The 21036-nt window shown below is 55.8% G+C and overlaps 8 protein-coding genes across 8 annotated transcripts; 5 read left to right on the forward strand and 3 right to left on the reverse strand.

Annotated features, from left to right (window-relative positions):
* Positions 1-64: 64 nt before the first annotated feature.
* On the forward strand, positions 65-1595 carry ACRALDRAFT_1077177 (uncharacterized protein). Its single transcript, XM_071018606.1, has 3 exons — positions 65-363; positions 471-608; positions 706-1595. The coding sequence occupies exons 1-3, from the start codon at positions 187-189 to the stop codon at positions 1342-1344; spliced, it is 954 nt and encodes a 317-aa protein (XP_070874074.1). The 5' UTR covers positions 65-186; the 3' UTR covers positions 1345-1595.
* On the forward strand, positions 1595-3550 carry ACRALDRAFT_1077178 (uncharacterized protein). Its single transcript, XM_071018607.1, has 2 exons — positions 1595-2441; positions 2521-3550. The coding sequence occupies exons 1-2, from the start codon at positions 1892-1894 to the stop codon at positions 3267-3269; spliced, it is 1299 nt and encodes a 432-aa protein (XP_070874075.1). The 5' UTR covers positions 1595-1891; the 3' UTR covers positions 3270-3550.
* A 225-nt stretch (positions 3551-3775) lies between these two features.
* ACRALDRAFT_1064763 (uncharacterized protein) lies at positions 3776-5395 on the forward strand. The gene is made up of 3 exons (XM_071017036.1): positions 3776-4180; positions 4274-4423; positions 4524-5395. The coding sequence occupies exons 1-3, from the start codon at positions 4110-4112 to the stop codon at positions 4900-4902; spliced, it is 600 nt and encodes a 199-aa protein (XP_070874076.1). The 5' UTR covers positions 3776-4109; the 3' UTR covers positions 4903-5395.
* Positions 5396-5508: 113 nt separating this feature from the next.
* On the reverse strand, positions 5509-6719 carry ACRALDRAFT_1064766 (uncharacterized protein). Its single transcript, XM_071017037.1, has one exon. It carries the CDS (start codon positions 6709-6711, stop codon positions 5749-5751), a length of 963 nt encoding a protein of 320 aa, XP_070874077.1. The 5' UTR covers positions 6712-6719; the 3' UTR covers positions 5509-5748.
* A 4340-nt stretch (positions 6720-11059) lies between these two features.
* Positions 11060-11649, forward strand: ACRALDRAFT_211707 (uncharacterized protein; the record flags this gene model as incomplete). The annotated part of the gene is made up of 5 exons (XM_071023762.1): positions 11060-11251; positions 11296-11366; positions 11431-11477; positions 11511-11552; positions 11618-11649. 5 exons carry the CDS (start codon positions 11060-11062, stop codon positions 11647-11649), a joined length of 384 nt encoding a protein of 127 aa, XP_070874078.1.
* A 40-nt stretch (positions 11650-11689) lies between these two features.
* ACRALDRAFT_2035701 (uncharacterized protein) lies at positions 11690-13200 on the reverse strand. Its single transcript, XM_071020783.1, has one exon. It carries the CDS (start codon positions 12707-12709, stop codon positions 11813-11815), a length of 897 nt encoding a protein of 298 aa, XP_070874079.1. The 5' UTR covers positions 12710-13200; the 3' UTR covers positions 11690-11812.
* A 253-nt stretch (positions 13201-13453) lies between these two features.
* On the reverse strand, positions 13454-16670 carry ACRALDRAFT_1077183 (uncharacterized protein). Its single transcript, XM_071018608.1, has 3 exons — positions 16231-16670; positions 15357-16174; positions 13454-15297 (listed from the first exon to the last, which is right to left on the reverse strand). The coding sequence occupies exons 1-3, from the start codon at positions 16563-16565 to the stop codon at positions 13511-13513; spliced, it is 2940 nt and encodes a 979-aa protein (XP_070874080.1). The 5' UTR covers positions 16566-16670; the 3' UTR covers positions 13454-13510.
* Positions 16671-16888: 218 nt separating this feature from the next.
* On the forward strand, positions 16889-18132 carry ACRALDRAFT_1077184 (uncharacterized protein). Its single transcript, XM_071018609.1, has 4 exons — positions 16889-17011; positions 17071-17129; positions 17199-17285; positions 17395-18132. Exons 1-4 carry the CDS (start codon positions 16976-16978, stop codon positions 17441-17443), a joined length of 231 nt encoding a protein of 76 aa, XP_070874081.1. The 5' UTR covers positions 16889-16975; the 3' UTR covers positions 17444-18132.
* The last annotated feature ends 2904 nt before the right edge of the window (positions 18133-21036 follow it).

Below are 21036 nucleotides of genomic sequence, written 5' to 3' on the forward strand. Positions count from 1 at the left end.
TGAGCTGTGGGTTACTGGCCCGATAGATGCAGATGGAGATGCATAAACTATATTAATACAACATGCCACCTCCCGCTCTGCTCTCGGCGAACAAGGACAAAAGCAGCTACTCGACAGTCACATCTAACGACAGTCGCATCTAATCAACTTTGCGGTATCTATCCAGTCTAGAAGAACCCCGACAACATGTCAAAGAAGATCATCACCGTGTTCGGCGCCACCGGAAAACAAGGTGGCAGCGTCGCCGATATCTTTCTCAATGACCCCAAACTCAAGGACGACTGGGCCGTCCGGGGTGTGACCCGTAACACCTCTTCAGACCGTGCCAAGGCTTTGGCTTCCAAGGGAGTCGAGGTGGTCGCTGTATGATTCCGTTCCCCGACTTTCCCCTGAAGTCCTGTGTGACGCCGTTTGCTTGCGGTGTTAGTGAGAGAGCGACGAGTTGACGATTTTGTTTCATTTTGATGCAGGGCGACCTTAACGACAAAGCTTCACTTGTCAAGGCCATGACCGGGGCTTCGGCCGTCTTTGGCGTGACCAATTTCTGGGAGAGTCTGGACAAGGCTCTAGAGATTCAGCAGGGCAAGAATCTTGCTGACGCTGCCAAGGTAAAGGCCATAATCCGCCACTGCTGCTGTTTTTTTTTTTTTTTTCTTCTCTTTCTTTCCTTATAACACGTCATTGACACACGTTGGTCGTCTACAGGAAGCGGGCGTCGATCACTACATCTGGAGTTCGCTCCCTCACGTCTCCAAAATCACCAATGGCAAGTTTGTGAACGTCCACCACTTCGAGTCCAAGGCCGAGGTGGAGGAGTACGTACGGGCGCTCGGCATCCCCGCGTCCTTTTTCCACGCGGGCTTCTACATGGACAACCTGACCCAGGGATGGTCCCGGATCCAGCCGGCCGAAGATCGCGGCGGCGCATGGACTCTGCGGCTCCCCTTTGCGGGCAACACGCCGCTCCCGCTGATCGATACGGTGGCCGACACGGGCAAGTTCATCAAGGGCATGGTGCTTCACCGCGACGCCGTGCTCGGGAAACAGATCCTCGGGCTGACGGCGTATGTGACCCCCGACGAGATCATGGCGTCCCTCAGAAAGCTGTTCCCCGAAGCTGGCGCCAACGCGGCCTTCCAGGAGGTGTCACTGGAGGTGATCGAGGCGGCTGTTCCGGGCCCGGAACATATTAAGGTCGACATTGTAGAGAATTTCCAATTCATGGCGAATTACGGGTATTTCGGCGGAGCTGGGTTGGAGGAGAGCCATGCCATTGTGGAGGATAAGCTGACAACGTGGGAAGAGTATGCGAAGCGGGCGTCCTACTTTGCGGACCTGAAGTAATTACCAAGTAATACTAGGTACTTTGTACTGTGCAACGTACTGTCCTGATGACATAATCTAGCCGAGGCCAGTGGTACAAAGGTACGTGTCGTGCCGAGGCAATTGCCGCCACGGGGAAATCAGATGTAGGCCAAGACTTACCCCGAGGTGAGAGCGTTGCTGGCTCGCTAGGTAGACTGGACATTTTGACAGAGAAACAAAAACCGGCCGGTTCTCCACCCCCAGGTCCAGAGCCCCCCCGACTTATGATCCCCGACCACCTCCATGTGAGTCGGCACCAACTTTTCATCTTGCATGGACGAAAAAACCGCCCACGTCGCCCCTGCCTTTGTGCTTCTCGAAATTTCAACCAAGACCTAGAGTACGGAATTCCGCCACTCCTACAAAGGCCGTGAGGGGCCTACCCTACAGCGTTTGCGAAGACCGGCCCTCCCTCTCGACTCGCCACCTCGTCTGGCGTCGGTCAAAATCTTTTTCGTCCATCGAAAGAAGACACTCCCCCCTCGACCAACAAATACCAACACACTGAACAGCCGCTGGTGTCAACATGGCATCTCCCCCTAAACCTTGGGAGCGACCGGAGCAACAACTACACGCAAGGTCTGCCGCCCAGACGGCAGCTCAACAGACGACCGCCACCGCCACATCACCAACGTCCACAACCACCTCCGTTTCCAATAGTCCGACAACCGCTGCTTCCTCATCGACACCTCCTGCTGTACCGCAACGTCCTGCTACCCTCACCTCTGCTGTTGGCCAAAACTCCGCAGCCTACGGCTCGGCCATGACGAGCCCATACGGTAGCTACGGTGCCGGCTACAGCCCTTACTCGCGGCTCGGGGGATATGGAGGGTACGGTGGCGGCAGCATGTACGGTGGTTATGGTGGCAGCATGTACGGCGGTGGCATGTACGGAGGTGGCATGTATGGCGGGATGCCGGGGATGCAGGCCAACGGCGATCCCAACAGCTTGACCAACCAGTTCAACAACAGCACCCAGGCTACTTTTCAGATGTTGCAAGGAATTGTCCAGGCCTTTGGCGGGTTTGCTCAGATGTTGGAGAGCACCTACATGGCCACACACTCGAGTTTCTTCGGTATGTTCCCTCTCCCCTCGCCCATTCTATTTTCAAACCCCCCAAATACTTCAAGTATGCTGACCATGCTTCCTCACAGCCATGGTATCGGTTGCCGAACAGTTTGGCAACCTGAAAGACACACTCGGCTCCGTGCTCGGAATCTTCACCGTCATGCGCTGGCTACGGACCTTGTTCGCCAAACTCACCGGCCGCCCCCCTCCAGCCGACGCCACCGCCCTCACCCCCGCGGCATTCGCCAAATTCGAAGGCCGCCAGCCCGTCGGCCCGGACGGCACGCCGCTCGGCCCGCCCAAGGCCAGCCGCAAGCCGCTCTTCTTCTTCCTCCTCGCCGCCTTTGGCCTCCCCTACCTGATGCGCAAGGTGATCAACGCGCTCGCCGCGTCGGCCGAGGAGGAAGAGCGCAGGCGGCTCGCCAGCGCGCAGGAGGGCGGCATGCTGCAGCAGCTCGACCCGTCCAAGCTCGACTACTGCCGCGTGCTCTACGACTTTACCCCGCAGGCCGGCAACGCCGTGCGCGACGTCGACATGGAGGTCCGCAAGGGCGACCTGGTGGCCGTGCTGAGCAAGTCGGACCCCATCGGGAACCCGAGCGAGTGGTGGCGCTGCCGCGCCCGCGACGGCCGCATGGGCTACCTCCCGTCGACGTACCTGGAGGTGCTCAAGAGGCCCGGGCAGCCCGTGGCGGCCATCAAGCCCGCGGCGAGCGATAGCAGCAGGACGAACACCATGACCACCAGCACGACCGAGAGCGTGCCGGAGCCGGTGAAGAGCAAGGTGGGGGATGTGAGCGCCGAGAGTTTCCAGAAGAGCCAGTTCTATTCGTAGGGCATTACACCCTGAAAAAGGGGCACGGCTTGTCTCTATGTTTTTACATGCATGTGTAACGGCTGGCTTGGGGTCAGTCAGTCTCTTTATTATGAGTGCCGGGTGTTCTTCGCGTTGGGTGCGCCCGTGGTGTACATACGCAGATGACCGGATATGGGATTTGCCAACCAGAAGCAAGAAAGGTCTTGTTGGGTGTTGCAGGCGCAAAGGTTGGGACGTGATTCCATTGTCACTTTAGCAAGATTAATCATTGAGTAAACAAAATACGTCTTTACCCTTTCTTATCTTGTCTTTCGTAATCCCGTGCTTCTTCGAGACCGTTGGGAATATCTCGTCTCCATTGCACCAAACGGGAATGGTGGGGCTGGATGATTATCTAATCCCGGTACCAGGTACCAAGTACTTGATTTCGGTTCCGTGTGGGGCAAGGGGGAATTACGTCATGAAGATCAAGCTGAGCTCCCTCCCATCGTCACACGTAGGCACCAACCACCAACCACCAAACACCTCGCCAAATATTCGCACAAGGTCTTTCATTCCACTCCGGCCACCTTGTCCCTGCGCCTTGACCGCACCATAAAAGGACCACTCTTCAAGTTTGTCTCTACGATCAACACACGCTGGTTCTTCTCTGGTTCTTTTCCGCCTCGTCGCCTCGTCGCACACAATCAAAAGCTCCCTGTCTTCCCACAACAACCACATCCAGGAAGCTAAACAGATCTCTCCGCCATCAAAATGACGCTCTACTTCACTCTCGTATGTTTCCCCAGTGCCACAACGCTGGCTTCTACCGCCGAGGTACAGCGTGATTGATAATGGCCATAGGTGTTCGTGCTCCTCATGCTGGAGATGTTCATCTTCATGCTCCTGATCCTGCCGCTACCCTTCACTGTCAAGAGGAAGATTTTTACGTACGGTTCCCTTTTCTCGTCAGGACCTCCGAGAGGCTTGATTTCTCCTGTTCCCAGAGAGCATATACGAGCTGACCACTTCTTCCTCTGCAGCTTCATCTCCGAAAGCCCCATTGTCGCCAAGATTCAGTATTGGATGAAAATCACCTTTGTGTTCATCCTCATCCTCTTCGTTGATAGCGTCAACCGTGTCTGGAGGGTTCAGGTCGAATTGGCTGTTGCCACCGAGAAACAGAACAATGCGTATGTCACACACAATATCTTGCCCCAACCCGAAACCCTCGGTTCCACCATCCGTCTTCCGTGTCCTGGACGAAGACTAACTCGGGGCCTCTCTAAATAGTACTGTCATGGGTCACGAGCGACTTGAGGTCCAGGCCCGCAAATTCTACTCCCAGCGCAACATGTACCTGTGCGGTTTCACGCTCTTCCTCTCTCTGATCCTCAACCGGACGTACGTCATGATCCTGGAGGTGATGCGTCTCGAGGATCGCCTCAAGGCCTACGAGGGTACCCGCGGCGACGCCAAGGAGTCGGAGAAGCTCGCCGTCAGCGGCAAGCCGGGCGAGCTGGCCCGTCTCCGCGCCGAACTGGAGCGCAAGGACCAGGATCTCAAGAACCTTAAGAAGCAGAGCGAACAGCTCCACAAAAACTGGGATGAACTCAGCGACAAGTACGCCAAGGTCACCGGGGAATCTGCCGCCGACAAGAAGGAGGATTAGATGACCTGGCGGTTTTTAATTTCCGAGATCCTTTCGCATGGTCCCGTCGCAGCTAGAGGGCTGGCTGGCATCGTCCACTGCCGTCCTTGACAGAATTCAAGTCGGGTTAGGAGCGGAAGGCCTTGAGCCTCTGGGAGAAGGATTCTCTTCAGGGATGGATAGGACTAACTCCCAGTTGGAGCGAGGCTGGCTTGGGTATGATTAGCCGACCAGGGATATATATATATATATATATATGTATCCTGCAGTATGGCGCGGAGAGCATGATTAGGCAAGTCATACATGGACAAGGTCGGAAAAGTAGTGGTTGAGGGGGAATTTGCCAGTGATATCTTTCATGGCGTGGAACTTGCTTCCAGAACAGACTATGACGGTTTTCATTGCCAGCTGGGAACTTGGCGAGATTGGAAGTTGTCAAAGCATTTCTTGTCAAGTGGCGTTACTAGGGGTAGTATTCTGCATTGGTATATGGATGATTCTTTACCTGACCGTGTGATGACATTGGGTCGCGGTAGTGAGATGAGAGATCGTGTCACCTGGATTCGCATCCCACGGCTCCGAACAGTAAGATGCCCTTAATTTCTTTCTTTTCTTTTCCTTTTTTTTGGTGTCCATACTCCGGAACGTCTTTCATACGCCTAACAAGCCTTTACATTGCCCTTTGTTCCACTCCAACATAAAGGTATCGTACGCGAAAAATCGATGGAATGCAATGATGAGTATTGTTCCCTTCCAACCGCCTGCCGTCTTAACGCCCCGCCTGCCGGTCTGCCCACAAGATTACAATAAAGTGGAGTAAACAGAAAATGTAAGAATGAGAAAACAAAGAAAGGTCAAGAAGGCTGGTCAGCACATGTCAAACCGGTCCGGGAATAGGATGCCGTTCGCTAAACGAACGAGCGCCACCTCGTTGGGACTGGACGCGTCGTCTTCCTCCCAGGGCATCAGGCCCATGGCGCGGAGTGCCTCGTCCCCGCCGGCGTCGTTGACCTCCTGGGTGCCCGGGCGGCCGAGGTGGGTGGTCTCGCCCTGGCCGCCGCCAAAGTCCGGGCAGGGCTGGCCGAGGAGGAAGGCCTTGCGCTGGCGGGCGAGGTAGAGGGCGTTGGTCTGGGTGAGCGGGCAGGCGGGGATGTACATGATGGTGGCGGGCTTGGCGTGGGGCGGGACCTTGTCGACGCCGTAGACCATGTCCGGGTGCCAGACGACGTAGTCGCCGGGCTCGACGCGGGGGATGCGCACGAGCGACTTGTCGAGCTGGAGGTGCGGGTGGAGGAGCGAGTTGAGCTCCTGGGTGTAGGAAGGGACGGCGCCCTGGATGACCGAGGTCTGGGAAAAGTCGAGGCCCCAGTTGTCGCGGCTCAGGAAGGCGGCGGCGGTGCGGGCGGCCGAGGCCGGGACGCGCGGGGAAAAAAAGGGCCGGAGGAGGAAGTAGGCGGTGGCGAGCTGGAGCATGGGGCACAGCAGCAGGGTGCCCTCGGACGGGTCGACGTCAGACATGGACAGCCAGCCCTGGAACATGCGGAACATGGAGCAGGACCCGGCGCCGTTGTAGAGGTCCGACGTGACGCGCAGGCGGGTGCTGCTCTCCCAGGGGTCAAAGTCCTCCCAGCGGCCGTCCCAGATGGCCTGGTAGGTCCCGGCGCGGCCGTAGCCGTCCGACTCCCAGCGCTCGACGCTGCCGCCGTCGACGTGGGCGTTGAGGTGCCAGGTCGAGTCGCCGGGGGCGCGTATGCGCAGGCGGTCGGCGTAGGAGACGGGGAAGTTGTTGGAGACGAGGGCGTCGCGGTCGCTCGAGTGCCACAGGCTCATGAGGAACTTTTGCGCGGCGAGGATGTTGGGGTGGCCGCGGCCCTTGATCTGGGCCGGGGTCCAGTAGATGCCCATGAGGTGGGGGTCCCGGGTGGGCCAGGACTTGGTGGACGGGTTGCTGGATAGATAGTCGTCCGTCTCCTCCTTCCACTCCATGACGTCCTCGGACGGCACGACCTTGCGGATGATGGCGGCGCCCCTCTTCTTGAGCTTGGCCGAGAACTCGGTGACCTTGGCCCGGTCTTCGAGATGGGCAAAGTCGATGGAAGGGATGATGTCGGACTTTGTGACTTCGATGAGCGCAATCTCGGCCCGGAGCGCGACGAGGAGCCTGTCCCACGAGTCGGAGATGGCGTTCTCCTTGCCGGCGATGAGACCCTGCTTGATCTGGGCGAAGCGTTGGGGCAACGGGGGCGGGACTTCTTGGGCTGCGATGGCCTGGGGCGTCGTGCGAAGAGGTATGGGCATGGGCGGAGGCGGGTGGGGGAGGGGAAGCGGCATCTCAAAGTTCATGTCGTGGCTGCTCAGCCAGTTTTGTTGGAACTGGTCCGGTTGTGAGTAGTCGTAGGGGAGAGACTGGGTCCAGAGCATGCTAGGCGGGTCGAAGGACATGAGCGGCGTGGTGAACATGTCGGGGGGCGTCGTGGTCAGGGGAGCATTGTTGAAGGGAGCAGACGAGTACGGGGAGGGTAGGCCGTTGTCGTCAGGGTGAGGACTGTAGAAGCCATGGTTTTGGCCCATGGCCTGGTCCGAGTATCTCTCCTCCTCCATGGTAAGTCCTGGGAGAGGTGGCGGCAGAGGGACGGGGAGCGAGCGAACAAGAAGAACAATGAACGAAAAAAGAAGAAAAAAAAAGAAACGGCGGCAATGGCGGAAAACGAGGGCGGCCGCCGATTCCGCTCAGACCCCGCTGTCCAATAGCTCACGATGGAAGATTGAAGGTCGCAAATGTCGGCGATGGAGATGTACGTGTAGATGCAGAATGTGACTTGTGGAGAGAAGATATGTATGTAGGTCTTAGTCGATGAGAGTCGTAGTAAGGAGTCGAGTGATGGTGGTGGTGGGACAATAAAGTTTCGGATCGCCCGACGAGCTGGTTCCGCCGGATAACCCCACAATCGGTGAGTGGAATGTGGGTCGTCAAGGTACTGCGAAGTACACAAGTACGTACCACGAAATACACTTACAAACTCGGCGCTTTGGTTCCGGATCTTTCGCCTTCTCCTTTAGATGTCCGGAGCCTGCTCGGTTGAAGAGCTGCGATGTACATTTTTTATTGACTTATCGAACACAATATTCTTTCACTCGCATGGCTGGATTGTCGAGGTTGTCCCTCGTTCACGAAGCCGTACCTCGGAACGAGTGCTGAGTACTTGTAAGTACTTATTCGCAAGTCGGTGCGCCTCACCGATGGGCCCGATAGGCACGGCCAGCACGCATTCGTGTGAAATACGTACCATAATAAGGAGGGGGTGGCTGTATTGTGGCTCAAGCACCGCACGTGATGACTGACCATGTACTTGGTAGAATTGCTCCTGTCCTCCAGACAAGAACAAACTCCACAACCAACATGCATGTGGGAAGAGGAGCTTTGTCTCGCAGTCGAAGCTGCAAATATCGACGCGCCTCATTTGAACAGTGATTCGATATAACATGATACGGCATGCAGAGGGCTAAGGTCGTTCCGTCAGTTTGGACCATCACGATCACAGATCAAACCGGCGAGTAGGGTCTTGCGCTGACCGTTGACGTTTACGCTTACGTTTACGTCTTCCTGTGCCGTGTTGCCAGGGACCACGTAGCCTCGCTGGTTACAGTAGCCACAGCCAGCTACCAGGTTGATCCCGCTCTGCCGCAGCTTCGTCGAGTCATGCGCGAGGCCAAATACCCAAGCCAGGCGGCCTCGTCTGCATGGATTTATATTCTCAGAGTCTCAACTTCAAACTCAATGACACGAATTGCACTCTGGAATTGCTGGCCACAGCGCGCAAACGAGGATTGCCAAACGTGAATTGGGATCGTCCTACGAATGAGTGTCACAGGGGATGGTTTCAGGGTCGCGCGCCCTTTGAAGTCCGGACTCATGGTCTACCCGTGACTTTGCCATTTTCGACATTAGGAACACCATCTCATGCCGAGAAAACTTGTGCTCCGACGAACTTGACGTATCCAGGTAGTCGACAGATGCCCTGTATCGCTCCCACCCTAGGAACGGTGCAGTCACTGGAAGGTTTTGATCAATGTTGCTATCCGACTTTCAGGTGTAGGTCCGAGGGATTTCAGTTCGAGGGGCAATGAGTGAATAAGCCGCAGTCACCTCCAAGACCGGCCTTCTACCAGTAAAGGGGGGGAGGGGAAACGAAATAGGATGAGAGCCAGCCTTCCGGCATCGATACCTGAGCGTTGGACGACACTATCTACAGATGTCAGGAGTGATGCAGTCGTATCGCCAAGCTGACTATGGGAACAACCACAACCTTCACCTTATAGCCAAGGGGCCTTTTAAATGTCACTGGCACTCGTGAGCCAGAGATCCTCCGCCATTCCTGGGCTATGAATTGCAGCTATTACATGACACCCAAAAGCCACCACTATTTCGTACATACTAATTTGGACCAGTCCCCTCCCCGTCATTACAACGAATGGGGCAAGCAAGCTGGCGCACTTGACATTGCACTACTTATCTGCCGCTCTACCCTCTGAAGGTCCCCTCAGTGACTTTGGCAACTTCCTACTACACATCGGAAGTGAGACCTTTGCCGCGCTTGGACCGCCTGAGAGGAGGTTCTCGAGGTTCTGGCGCCTCGTCATCGTTAGACATCGTTTTCCGCTTTGTAGACGACGAGCCCTTCTTCACGCGCTGACTGGCACTTGGTGGACCGGCCTCCTTGGGCTGGGTCGACGCAGCAGTGCCGCTTGTTAGAAGCTTTCCATCTCCTTTCATCACCACATAAGACGCCCTTTCCACGTCGATAGCCGTGACGTCGAGTCGCTTCATCAGCTTGCGCGCCGACGAGATGAGCGCCTCGTACTCCTTCATGTTGTATTTCAGCGGGCCCTGTCGACCCTTGTTACAAAGCCAGTAATACGACTCGTCGGAGAAAAAAGGGACCTCGTCAGGAAAATGCACGGCCAGGAGAAGCGATGCCGTAGCCGGCCCGATCCCTTTCAACTTTGCCAGGATCTTGAGGCTCTTGGACACGTCCGACTCGGCTCGGTAGACGGCGATTCCTTCTTTGACGGTCTCTTTGACGGTCTCCGGGTCGTTGGACGAAACGAGCTTCATCAAGGTTGGTCGAAATTTGCCATGCCGCCTGTTCCAGGTCAGAAAACATACGCGATTTCCGAGACACCCAATACGGCACGTTCAAGAAAATAAATGAATCTGGGAAGTAGGGAGGCAGGTCTCGCCTTACAACTTCCAGTCCACCAAGACTTTGACATGCTCATGGCTCATGGCCCGCTTGGGACGGTTCTGAGAGAAGAGGGAGGGAGCTTCGGCATAGCGAAAGCGGTCCAACTCCACTAGCAACCTCTGGCCGGGCTTGGCTATCGAGGACAGGCGAGCATGTCGTTAGGGCGCTGCACGCGAGACACGCGGACGAGGCAGGATGAACAGCTACCAAGATGGCAGTCGCGACTCACCAGCCTTGGCCGCCGAGATGGCTTCTATGAGAGGTTGATATGAAGAAACAAGCTCATCGAATTGGCTCCGGTCCACTGTACCCGCTGATACGGGCTTGGAATCGCCAGCCATGGTTGTTCGGTTTCCTAAACAACAGCTTCTTAGGAACGAAGGCGAGAGGTCGGATCGGCAGCTTAGATAAGCACAGACTTGAGCTGAGTTTTCGCGGAGTCTACTCCGTACCTAGGAGTGGAGCCGCCTGATTTGTTAAAAGTACACTAATACAAAGTAAGGTACAGTTTTTGGGTTGAGATATTAATAGAAACAGCTAACGAGAGGCAGGTACGGAAACTGTGTCTGCGGCCATGTCTAGGTACTAGGGGAACGGAGGGCGGGCATATTGAAATGAAGTACTGAGTACATAACGTACGAGCCGGTATACCCGGTTGCCCTAGTCAAATTATCCTCACTTGGAATTTGCCTTCAAGCGCAAAGAAAAATTAAGTACCGTACCCTGGCCAGTGTCGCGACAACATCTGGTTCCTTTTCCCTCCTTTCACCTCCCTCGACTTCTCTGACAACTTGCCTCAACACGCGCTCACTACATACTCACCTCCGGGGACTTTTTACTATTATTTTATTTTGGCAAAGGATAGACAGATAGCTCACAGCCTCACAGAAACCATGGGTAACGTAAGTAACTCGCCGCGACGGGCGCATTTGATGCGACAGGAATGCGGCTGCAGAACAGCAAACGAGGCAAGACGACTAATACTATTACAGGGCGCGAAAGCTCAGCAAAAGCGAGAACGCAACCAAAAGGACGTCAAGGTGGCCAAGTCGCAACTCAAAGCTGTACGTTCAAGTCGGAGTCCTCGCAACAAGCGCACCCACTGCGCTTTGTTCCCCTATTCTGTGCCTTTCCCTCCAGACTGCTGACCCCTCCTTGAATCCCCTAGAATGTCGCGGCGAAGGATATCCAGTGCGTTGTTTGCAAGGCCACTTTCCTCAAGACGACAAAGGCACCAGCGTAAGACCCCAATTTCTGCACCCCTTCCCTAGCTGGAAAATATTATGGCTGACATTCGTTGCAGCTTGACCGAACATGCCGAAAACAAGCACCGTAAGACCCTCGCCGAATGTTTTCCTGCCTTTGCCACGGCTTGATGAACAGCGGCTCGTTTGGCCGAGTTCGCGGCGCAACTGTCATATCCCGGTGGCTATTGAGTGCGGATAACGGGAGGCGGTCATACTGCCTCCCGAGCAGCATGGGGCATTCAGCGACGGCGTATGGGATTGGATATGGATCATGAATATTACATGCAAAAGAAAAGAGAAAAAAAGAAAAGAGAACCCGCCATGCGATCCGGTATCGAGGATTGCTGGTGATCAGACCTTCTCCCTGGGCACTTGGAGAATACTGTGCCTGCGAATCACTTGCTTACTGCACTTCCTGGGCCCCCCCCTCTCCCGCCGCTACTTCTGCCCCTGCTCCTGCCGAATCTCCGCCAAGATGTCGGGGTACCACCTCTCCCCCACATCGGGATGGCTCTTGACGCGGTTCCGCAGCGTCGCCTCGCCCAGAGTCCGCGCCTTACCGCCGGTGCGGAAGGTAAACTCGACATCATCCAGCCTCGCCCCGCCGTTCCGCTCCAGGACCGCCCTCCGCTGCGCCTTGATCTCCTCCGGCACCGACCCGACCCCGACCTTCTCGAGGTCCTCAAACTCGGCATCGCCGCGCACGCCCTGGAAGAACGGGATCGAGAACCGCGCGCCCTGCCCCGCCGGCGGCGACAGCACGCGGTGCGTCGTCGACACGCACACCCCTTGCGTGAGCGCCTCGAGCCCCTGCCCGATGGCCACCACCAGCGTCCCGTCCACGGGGGGGCAGTCGACCCACTCCCCGCGCATGTTCTGCACCTGCAGCCCGCGGTGCGGACTCGCCTGCAGGAGGTAGCTCGACAGCATGCTGTCCTTGTGCGGGCCTACCCCCTGCCCCTCGGCCCCTTCCCCGTACCCCAGCTCCTGCAGGTCCGGATACTTGACAATCTTGAGCTTGTGCTGCTGGTCCGGGTCAAAGTACTTGTTGAACGCGTCCCGTGGCAGCCCGATGGCTTCGGCGATGAGGGAGGTGAATTCGATGGAGATGGCCCCCATGCGGTTCATGTACTCGGTGAAGGTTTCGCGAAATCCCGGCAGCACGGACGGCGAGGGCCACTGGTTCGGCGCCAGCAGGTTATAGTAGAGAGGGTCGTCTGGGCCGGGGGCGGGATGCTCCGTGGAGAGGTCGATCTGTTCACGGTGGTCGATGGCACCGGCGGTGATCTCGGCCGAAAGACGTGAGTATCCTAGGAATGATTTGGCATTCTTCATCTCAATCTTGAGTCTAGTGATCCGATACCAGTTAGCCGTTTTCCTGGCCTAGCAAGAAGCTCCGTAACACAAACGCTCCATGGATTCGTACTTTTCCTCCATTGGAATGTCGAAAAACGCTCGGCCGTCTTTGATCACCCGTTGGAACAGCTCGTCGGGGATGCCAACATTCTTCAGGTATAGGAAGCCAACTTCCATGAGCGCATGGCGGAGCTCGTCTAGAAACTGAGGCTTGGTCTCGGGATCCTTGGCCAAGGCCAAGTCGAGTACTGGGACGGATGTGAATGACATTGATTGTTACAGGGGGGGTCGAGAGGTCTAGTCGTTGGAACGAGGAGGGCTCGGTAAACCTGGAAAAAGAACAGTGGCGCTTGAGTTTAGGACCCCTAATCTATAGCTACGGGTATTGAAGGAGAAGAGAATAAGAAGAATCGGCAGTGAGCTTCCTTGTAGGTGTGACAGCTTATCAGTAGGAGAGGTGGAGCAGCTGCCGAGGTCGGACAGTGAACTGCGAAAGAGCAACGGTCCTGTCAGTCTTCGGTGCGATGGCGTAATTTGGCCACCGGCCTACATCGGCCCATGCTTCGTCTTTACGCGTTTCGTGCCCCCGCATTTTGGTCCCCCACTTCCCCCACTTTCCCCCACTTCCCCAAGGTACATACTCGTATACTTCGTAATTACTGTACTTCGTAGATCTGACGACGCTGGCGCGTGACTACACGTGTTGCAACCGCGACGAGCAAACAGAAAGCATGCTTACCATGACTTTATTGATACCCAAATATATACGCATATCAACTCCTAAGCACTCGTGGTCGCCAAGGGCTTTGCAGATATAAGCCCCGTGACCTTATAAAACATGTCCACGATGGACGGCATCGCAAACGCCGGAGCAGCATCGAACAGCTCGGCCAACCGCTGCCGACTGACCACCGCAGCATGAGTATCGTCATCGCCGTCGTCCACGTCCATCGCGTCACCAGCTGGCACTCCTTCATCGTCGCTTGCCCCCTCCTCCTCCTCTTCCTCCCCTCCATCCTGCTGACTTTGAACCGCACCCGTCTGATCAGCGGACACTTTGTCCAGACCCAAGTCTTCCAGAGGCATGGACAGCGAAACCGCGCTTTGATCCGAACTCTCCGTGACCGACCACAGCTGCGCCGCGTCGTCGAGAGCAACGAACCCAGAAGAGCTCTGCGACGACACCAGGCTGGTGATCTTGTGGGGAATCGATTCCATGAACAGCGCCCGGGGATCCTCCGGCCTTAGTATGGCAATCTGCGATCCTTCCTTGCCTGGCGCCACAAGGGCGAATGTCCGGGATCGCCTGTCGACCTCCAAGTGTGCGAATCCCGTGGACGCTAGCGCCTCCTCTTGTCTCGGAAGCTTGATGCCGTATTGCAGCTCGTCCGCGACCACGTCGTACACCCGCAAGTCATCCGACAGCGTGATGATGTAGGGCGAGATGACCCGTAGGTGCCGCACGTCTCCCCGCCAGAGGTTCTCCAGCGTCGTCCTCACTTGGCCCGAGTGCGTGTCGACCACGAAGACGGTCCCGTCACCTCGGCTCCCGAAAGCGACGAACAACGTGGAGCCGTCCTCGGAGAAGCTGAGGCTCCCACTTCGGCCGTGGGGCGGCGGGCCGTCCAAAGTCGCGACGATATCAGCGCCGACGTTGCTTCCCAGAGCCGTGGTCGAGGCGCAGGTCCAGGAGTGGAGCGTCTCGCCCTTGGCATCCGTCGATGTGAGGCCGTCTCGCTGTCTCGTCTTGCAGTGCCAGATGCGAACGAGGCCGTCGTCGCCCAGGGTAGCGAACCGCGGGGACTTGGGATCTGCTGCCAGAGCAAAAACCGTCTCGGGTCGCGTCGTGGAGTGGGGAGAATTGACCCGGGAGCTAAGCGCCAGCGAGTTGTCATCCGGAGACACTGTCCAGAACTTCAGGTACACTTCGCGGCGTTCCTGGATGAAATGTTCCTGTGCGTCTGCGGCAACCTTCTCGATGTCCCTTGCTGGAGGCTTCCAGTCGTCAATGGTGGCCAACCAATTGCCATCCGAGGAAAAGGCCAAATGTGTGATCGCTGGCTCGGATATGGCGTGGCCGTCGGTCGTAATGTTGACATCGGTTGGTTGCGTCCTCGCCAGGGCTTGCTTGGTGATGCCCCTGAACAGGCTGAGGTCGAATGACTGAAGAATCGGTGCCGATTGCTGGTATCCCGCCATGGCGGATTGCTGCCCCGTTCCAACGCAGACGTAGAATCTCGACGCATCTAGAGGGTTCAGAGCCGCCGGGATTGGTTTCCGGACTTCCCGCGAGACTTCGCTCAGCCTTGTCACGACGAAATCCTTGGGCCGGGTCGTGTAGCGTGCGGCAGACTGGATCCCGGAAACGTATGTTGTCGGCTTCAGCTCCGAGGTCGAGATGACCATTGCCGAGTTATCGTCCAGATGGACTGCATAGGATGACCCCGACGGCGACACTGTGACGTTCTCGATGCTCCCGGGAAGATGAGGCAGAAGATTCTGTTTCGCCGTGTCGACTTGCCAGAGAACCAGAGCGTTCTCCGAACCGCCCGAAATCATGTAGTGGCCTAAACCAAAGTCAGTGGATGCTGAACGGAAAACGTCGAACGATCGGTCTGCCACTCACCATCCCTTGACCATTTGACGGTGTGGACCGCTCTCCTGTGCCAATGCACCTTCCGGGCTTGGATCTCTTCCTTCTTGGACTTTGATCCCCGCAGATTGTGCAGCTTGTTCAGGAGGTCATTGTAGATGAACATGGCACCGCGGGCACCTCCAGTGACCACGTCAATGATTTCCGACTTTACTTTCCCTGACTGTTTCTTCGGCGTGGACGTTGCTTGTTTCCTGGGTGAGGATCTGACGTCTAGAGTGCAGACAATGTCGCTCGTCTCGAATGAATAAAACTCGCTCTCTAGGTCAAGGCCGTCCTTCGCGCTTCCGACCTGGATCGTGCCCACTACTAGACCCTCCGCGTGTGCTCCCACCAGTACCGAACCGTTGTCTGTAGAGCGTAGGAGATGGATTTCCTGGTCTGGCTGTTTCGTTTCGAAGAGCGTCTTGGACACGAGGTGAGACCCATTCTTGCGGCAGTAGGCAGCTATCAAACCGGCCTCTCTCCGCTTCTCCGATACGTATAGGACATCGACGGCGGATTTGTTAAGTGTGACGGGGGCAACGCACATATCCAACGCGGTCTGTGACTTTGTGTGCAAGGTGTCGTCGGGTTTTGTGCCGTGGCGCCAGTTGACCTTCCAGATACGCCCATCCGAGCAAGCAACCCAGATAAAGTCCGGTTCGATGGGCGAAAGGCACGTGGCAACAACCAGGGGTATCGGCTTCCGCTCTCCGTCTCTGACCAGCGGCAGGGGAATCTTTCGGACAAGCAGCGAGTCGGACACGGAATAGACTTGTATAGATGTCTGGTAGGTCAGGATGAGATGTCTGGATGGCTCGTTAGAGGAGTACGACGGGAGGCAAGGTGCGGAAGTAATCCTTACGTTTCATCTTCGCTGAAGACAGGGTCAATGTCAGCGATCCTTCCGCCCAAGGGCGAAGACAGCTTCCACCCCGCGTTGTGGGCATCCGTGGCATTGCCGTCTTGACCGTTGGCGACTTGTTCGGAGCCTCCGTCGGCTTTCAGATCAGCTAGTACTCTCAGGGCACTGCCCTTGAGTTCAGCTTCTTCGGCGTCGCGCTTGGCAGCCTTCTGCTTCAAGAGCTTCGCGTCCTTGTGGTGTCTCTTGACGTCGGCTCGTCGTTCCTTATCGTTCAAGTCCCTCTTCCGCTTCTTCGTGGTGCCCTCGCGGGACTTTGACTCCGCCTTGCCAGCCATGGCAAATATGCACACCTTTTGTGTGTACCTTTTCAGAAGCACAATATAACCGTGACGGGTATATTCCTTGCCTAGACTCGAGGCAGATGCTGTTGTTGATAGCGCCCTGTCTCTGGTGAAAAAAATAAAATAAAATTTCCCTTGCTAAACTGCTGGGACTGTAGTGAGGTACCTATCGCAGAAAATTTAGGCCCCACTGCGAACCACTTCACCCAATTGGCCAATACACTACGTGACAATGCGGTCTGATAAGATAAGAGGCTTCGGTGAATTCTCGGCCCTTGAATTTTTGACAACTCTACGCTCTAGACCCAGGGAAATAGCTTCGTTGCGCATCGACCTTGATTTCTTGTCTTTATCACCATACCAGTACCTGTTTTCTCGAAAAAGGCCTCAATCGCATCGCCAAGATGATTATTCCAGTTCGCTGCTTCTCTTGCGGCAAGGTTAGTCGATGCGACCTGGCCTCGGTCGACAAAATCCAGGAGCTAACATAGAAATCCAGGTCACGGGCGACCTGTGGGAACGCTATCTGAAGCTCATCGACGACGGCATGGCTGACGGGTAGGCTCACTTTTTTTATTCTATTTCTTTTTCACGCGACGTGATGGTATCGCTGACATGGAGCGACAGAGACGCTATGGATGAGCTCGGTCTCAAACGCTACTGCTGTCGCCGCATGGTCATGACACACGTCGATTTGATTGAGAAGCTTCTGAAGTACGTATACCCGGAGATGGAGGAGGGGAAGGGCAGGGTGGAAGGACTTTCGGATTTGTTTCCAGTGCCGAGGAGGAGTCGAGTGGACGTGTGCTGACAATGTTTACAGATATACCCCGGACGGCCGCAACGAGAAGAAGAACAACCTGGCTGCATGAGCCATCTCTATTTTGACAAGAGCGCGCGCGCTCGGGAGGTGTTCCGGTGTTTGGAATGCATTCTGCAAGGCGTTAATGGGGAATTAAACGACATTAGAAGGAACTTGCAAAGGCGGGCCTCGGCAAGGCGTAACGGCTTTCGAGTCGGTTGAGTCGCCAGAGCTTTGATTGTTTGACCCGGGACAACATCCGTGTGGCATCCCTCGCACGATTGGGAGGAAGGACCTCCTTGATGAGGCAAAGCCGCGGAAGGTGTTCGGGGAAACAAAGTCAGGAAACAAGACGAGCCTCTATCCCAAGGAGCAGAGGCCGAATGCTAGGAGCAGATGGTCGGTGCAGACGAGCGACAACAGAACTCTCTCTCCGCCGTCGACTGGCACTTGGCAGGATTCCTTGGCAGACTGGATAGAGTCTTGATGGTTCTGCCACTTGAGGCTCAGCCGAACGGTTAAGAGTCGGGTCCTGGGCCAAGGAAGCCAACGCCAAAATGCCTAGGTTTCGTGACCCAGCATCTTGGTTGTTTCTGCATAGCCCTGACGAAAACACAAACCCGCCACCAACAAGTGTATCTAGTCCATGAATACGAGTCCTTTTCTAGTTCTTTGACCGTCAACGGCGGTAGTGTTGGGCAAAATTTTACTGGAATACAACGTACGCACCAACAGGCGGAGCAGTGGCATGATTTGGCGGAAGCATGGCGGTTCCAGTCCCTCGGTGCCGGCCTCGTCATGTGAGTGGCAGCAATGCAGACAACAGAGCCTAGCGAGCATGGCATGGATGCCCGACCGCTTTCTGCTCCCGGGCTTTGCTTTTATGTCATTCGCACTACCTACCCTCTGGGTTTGGTCTTTTCTTCTCCTTGTTTCCTCCCCAGCCTTGGCCTGCTAGTCTCTGCGCCCCATTGAGGTCGCTAATCCCTTGCAATGAGTGGCTGTCTTGTGGCCAGCACGCGGCCAGTCTGTATCCGCACCCACATTTTAGCCCATGCATCCGGAGGAGACGCTTCTTTCTCCTGGTGTAGCTCAGACAAGGCAGTTTTGGGGTATACAGGATGTAATAGAGGGGAGGCGGAATTCACCGCGTGACGATCCATACCCGGGTCATGGAACTCGACCTCTTGGGAGACTAATGCTGTCAGACCGCCATTCTGACCTCAGGTGGATGACGCCCCGCAAAGGAACATGGCAATCATCGTCTGTCAGTAAGCAACAAGTATCTTGATACACGGAGTAAACGGAGCGGTTCTACAGAGTTTCGTAGAAAGATGGGTTCATTCGTCCATGCCAACGCCTGTCCGCTGTTCGCTTATGCTGCATAGAGCATAGCACATTGGCTTATGGAGTTGCCCTATCCTCGAACAACCTCCGAATCCTCAAGGGTATGGTTTTTTATCTCAAAGCCAGGGATGGAGTCGGGATGAATGGAGAGATAATTGCAGGTTTGTATCTGCAGGGGCCCCTTCGTGTCGGCGGGCACCTGGCCCGTCATGACGACCAAGGGCGAATAAGTTTGCCGCGAGGAGAACCAACGACTTGCCTAAACGGGCGGCATGCCTTTGTTATCGACGAAGGTGTATACAACCTGTCCATAGCAATATCATGAACGGGCATGATGGAGTGGATGAGGGACGTCTCGTTGGGATGTCTACAACACCAACGGGCCGAGTAGATTGGATTAAACGCGCGGACTCCACCACCCTGCCGAAGCGATCAAATCGAAGCCGTCTCTGCACCAATGCGTTGTCCAAGGCACAAGTCAATACTCGACTGATATCTGCAGGTGAGAACTAAGGTAGGACAGAGCTGAAGATACAAGGCAGCGCGGATGAGTTGGCGGGAGACAATATTGAGATTGGGTCAGGTGCAGTCAAGTAGCCGCGAAGGATTTCTTTCGGCGTGGCCAAGGAGGTCTCTGGCTGGACACTGAATCTGCGAGTTCCAGGGGTGTTGGCGCCTATGCGACCGATGTGTGAGTGTAGTGGGTGAGCCCATCGTCGGTCGCCTATTTGGGATGCTGCATAAGTCTTGCATGCCTATTAGTGTGCGGACGTAGCCTTGGGCATTCCGAGTCCGTTGGATTGTATAAAATCAGGCAGTACTGGAAAGTGACCCAAGGGTACAACGGAGGATGGTGAGAGACCGCAGAGGTGCCATTTGATTACGTTGTACATGTAGGAAAGTACGGTACGTTGTATTTCGTACGGTGTTACTTATTAGGTAGTGACAACGGGTTCCTGGTCTCAAGTGAAACACCCCCGCATCCTCGGGATACGCTAAGGTTCAAGTGTCTCTGGCGTGTGATGAGGCGACGCCATGTCTAAACTAAAAGCCGTGTTTGGGACGAGTTGTGATGCGATTTGGTTGTGAAGGACGAGCACGATCACCATGTTTTACGTGTATTTAGGAGGACTCGGATATTTGTTGGTTCCTGACTGGTGAGACTTCAACTCCCGTACGAAGTACACTAGACATGTACGTTGTATACGAATGAGATTGTGAGTAGCCCCAGGTAGTGGATCGAGTATTACCTCATTACCCGGTACGTACCTTATGGCGGTGAGTGGATCACGTTGTGCATACATTGTATTCGTGAGGCACCGGACTCTGTCGCTTTCCTCCTCCGACTCGTCGAGAATCAAAAGGAAGAAGGAGGCAACTCCCAATTTACGCTCGACCTATCACCATTCGTTCGTCAACCAAGCCTCCTTAGGCTGCGGATAGTCGTGCAGATTGGCAAGGAATACAAAAATCGGACCGGATGCTCGGGTCCTGCGAAGGAATAACTCGGGCTGTCAACTGAGGACGACTCGGCTCAGTTCTTTACCCTCTAGGCCTCGGGCCCCTTCAGGTGAGGTGCCGGGACGGCTGCCGTGTGTTTATGGCAGAGAGAGAAAAGTTCATCCTTACCTAGTCTCCCGCGCTTAACGGGCCTCGCGCTTTGAGGCCTGGACCAGGGAGCCACGATGAACACGATGAGGGCGGACCCATTGCCCGATACAATTGCTTTCGATGGCCGGGGGTGTGGTTTCGACGTTTACAAAGTGCTGTATTCGAAAGATGAGAGAGGAGAGATGAAAAGTCCTCAAAAGTCCCATCACTGGCGTCACATTTGTGCGGCGTGACGTGTCGGACAAGACACTCTCTGACAGCGGGCGATCACCGAACACAACGAACGCGTGGGCAGTGCTCCCATCCAAGGAGCATTATCTTCCACCGCTATTGGCTACACCTACGGGGCGTACAATCCACACGCACTCGCATTTTCCACGATCCACCCTTCCCGCTGGGCGAGTAACACGAAAGACGTCAGGATTGATACGATCCTTCATCGACTCCCAATGCAATTCAATTCTCTCGGTGTAGCTGTTGGCCTTTTCTGCCCAGGACCGACACAACCACCACAACCACCACACTGGCAGCATCACCACCATCACTGCGTCCTTGTCATTACAAATACCCGTCACTCCCACGCGTCTCCACCCAGATCCTTGATCATCCCGTGCTAGGCCTTCTCTGGCCTAGCGGCCCTGCAGACGTTCCCTTGCCAGGCCGGGGCTTGCGGGCCACCGTTAGTGGCGCGTCGACGGGTTGTGA

Source organism: Sodiomyces alcalophilus, assembly GCF_042370955.1.
Source record: "Sodiomyces alcalophilus JCM 7366 unplaced genomic scaffold ACRALscaffold_5, whole genome shotgun sequence".
NCBI classification, from domain to species: domain Eukaryota; kingdom Fungi; phylum Ascomycota; class Sordariomycetes; order Glomerellales; family Plectosphaerellaceae; genus Sodiomyces; species Sodiomyces alcalophilus.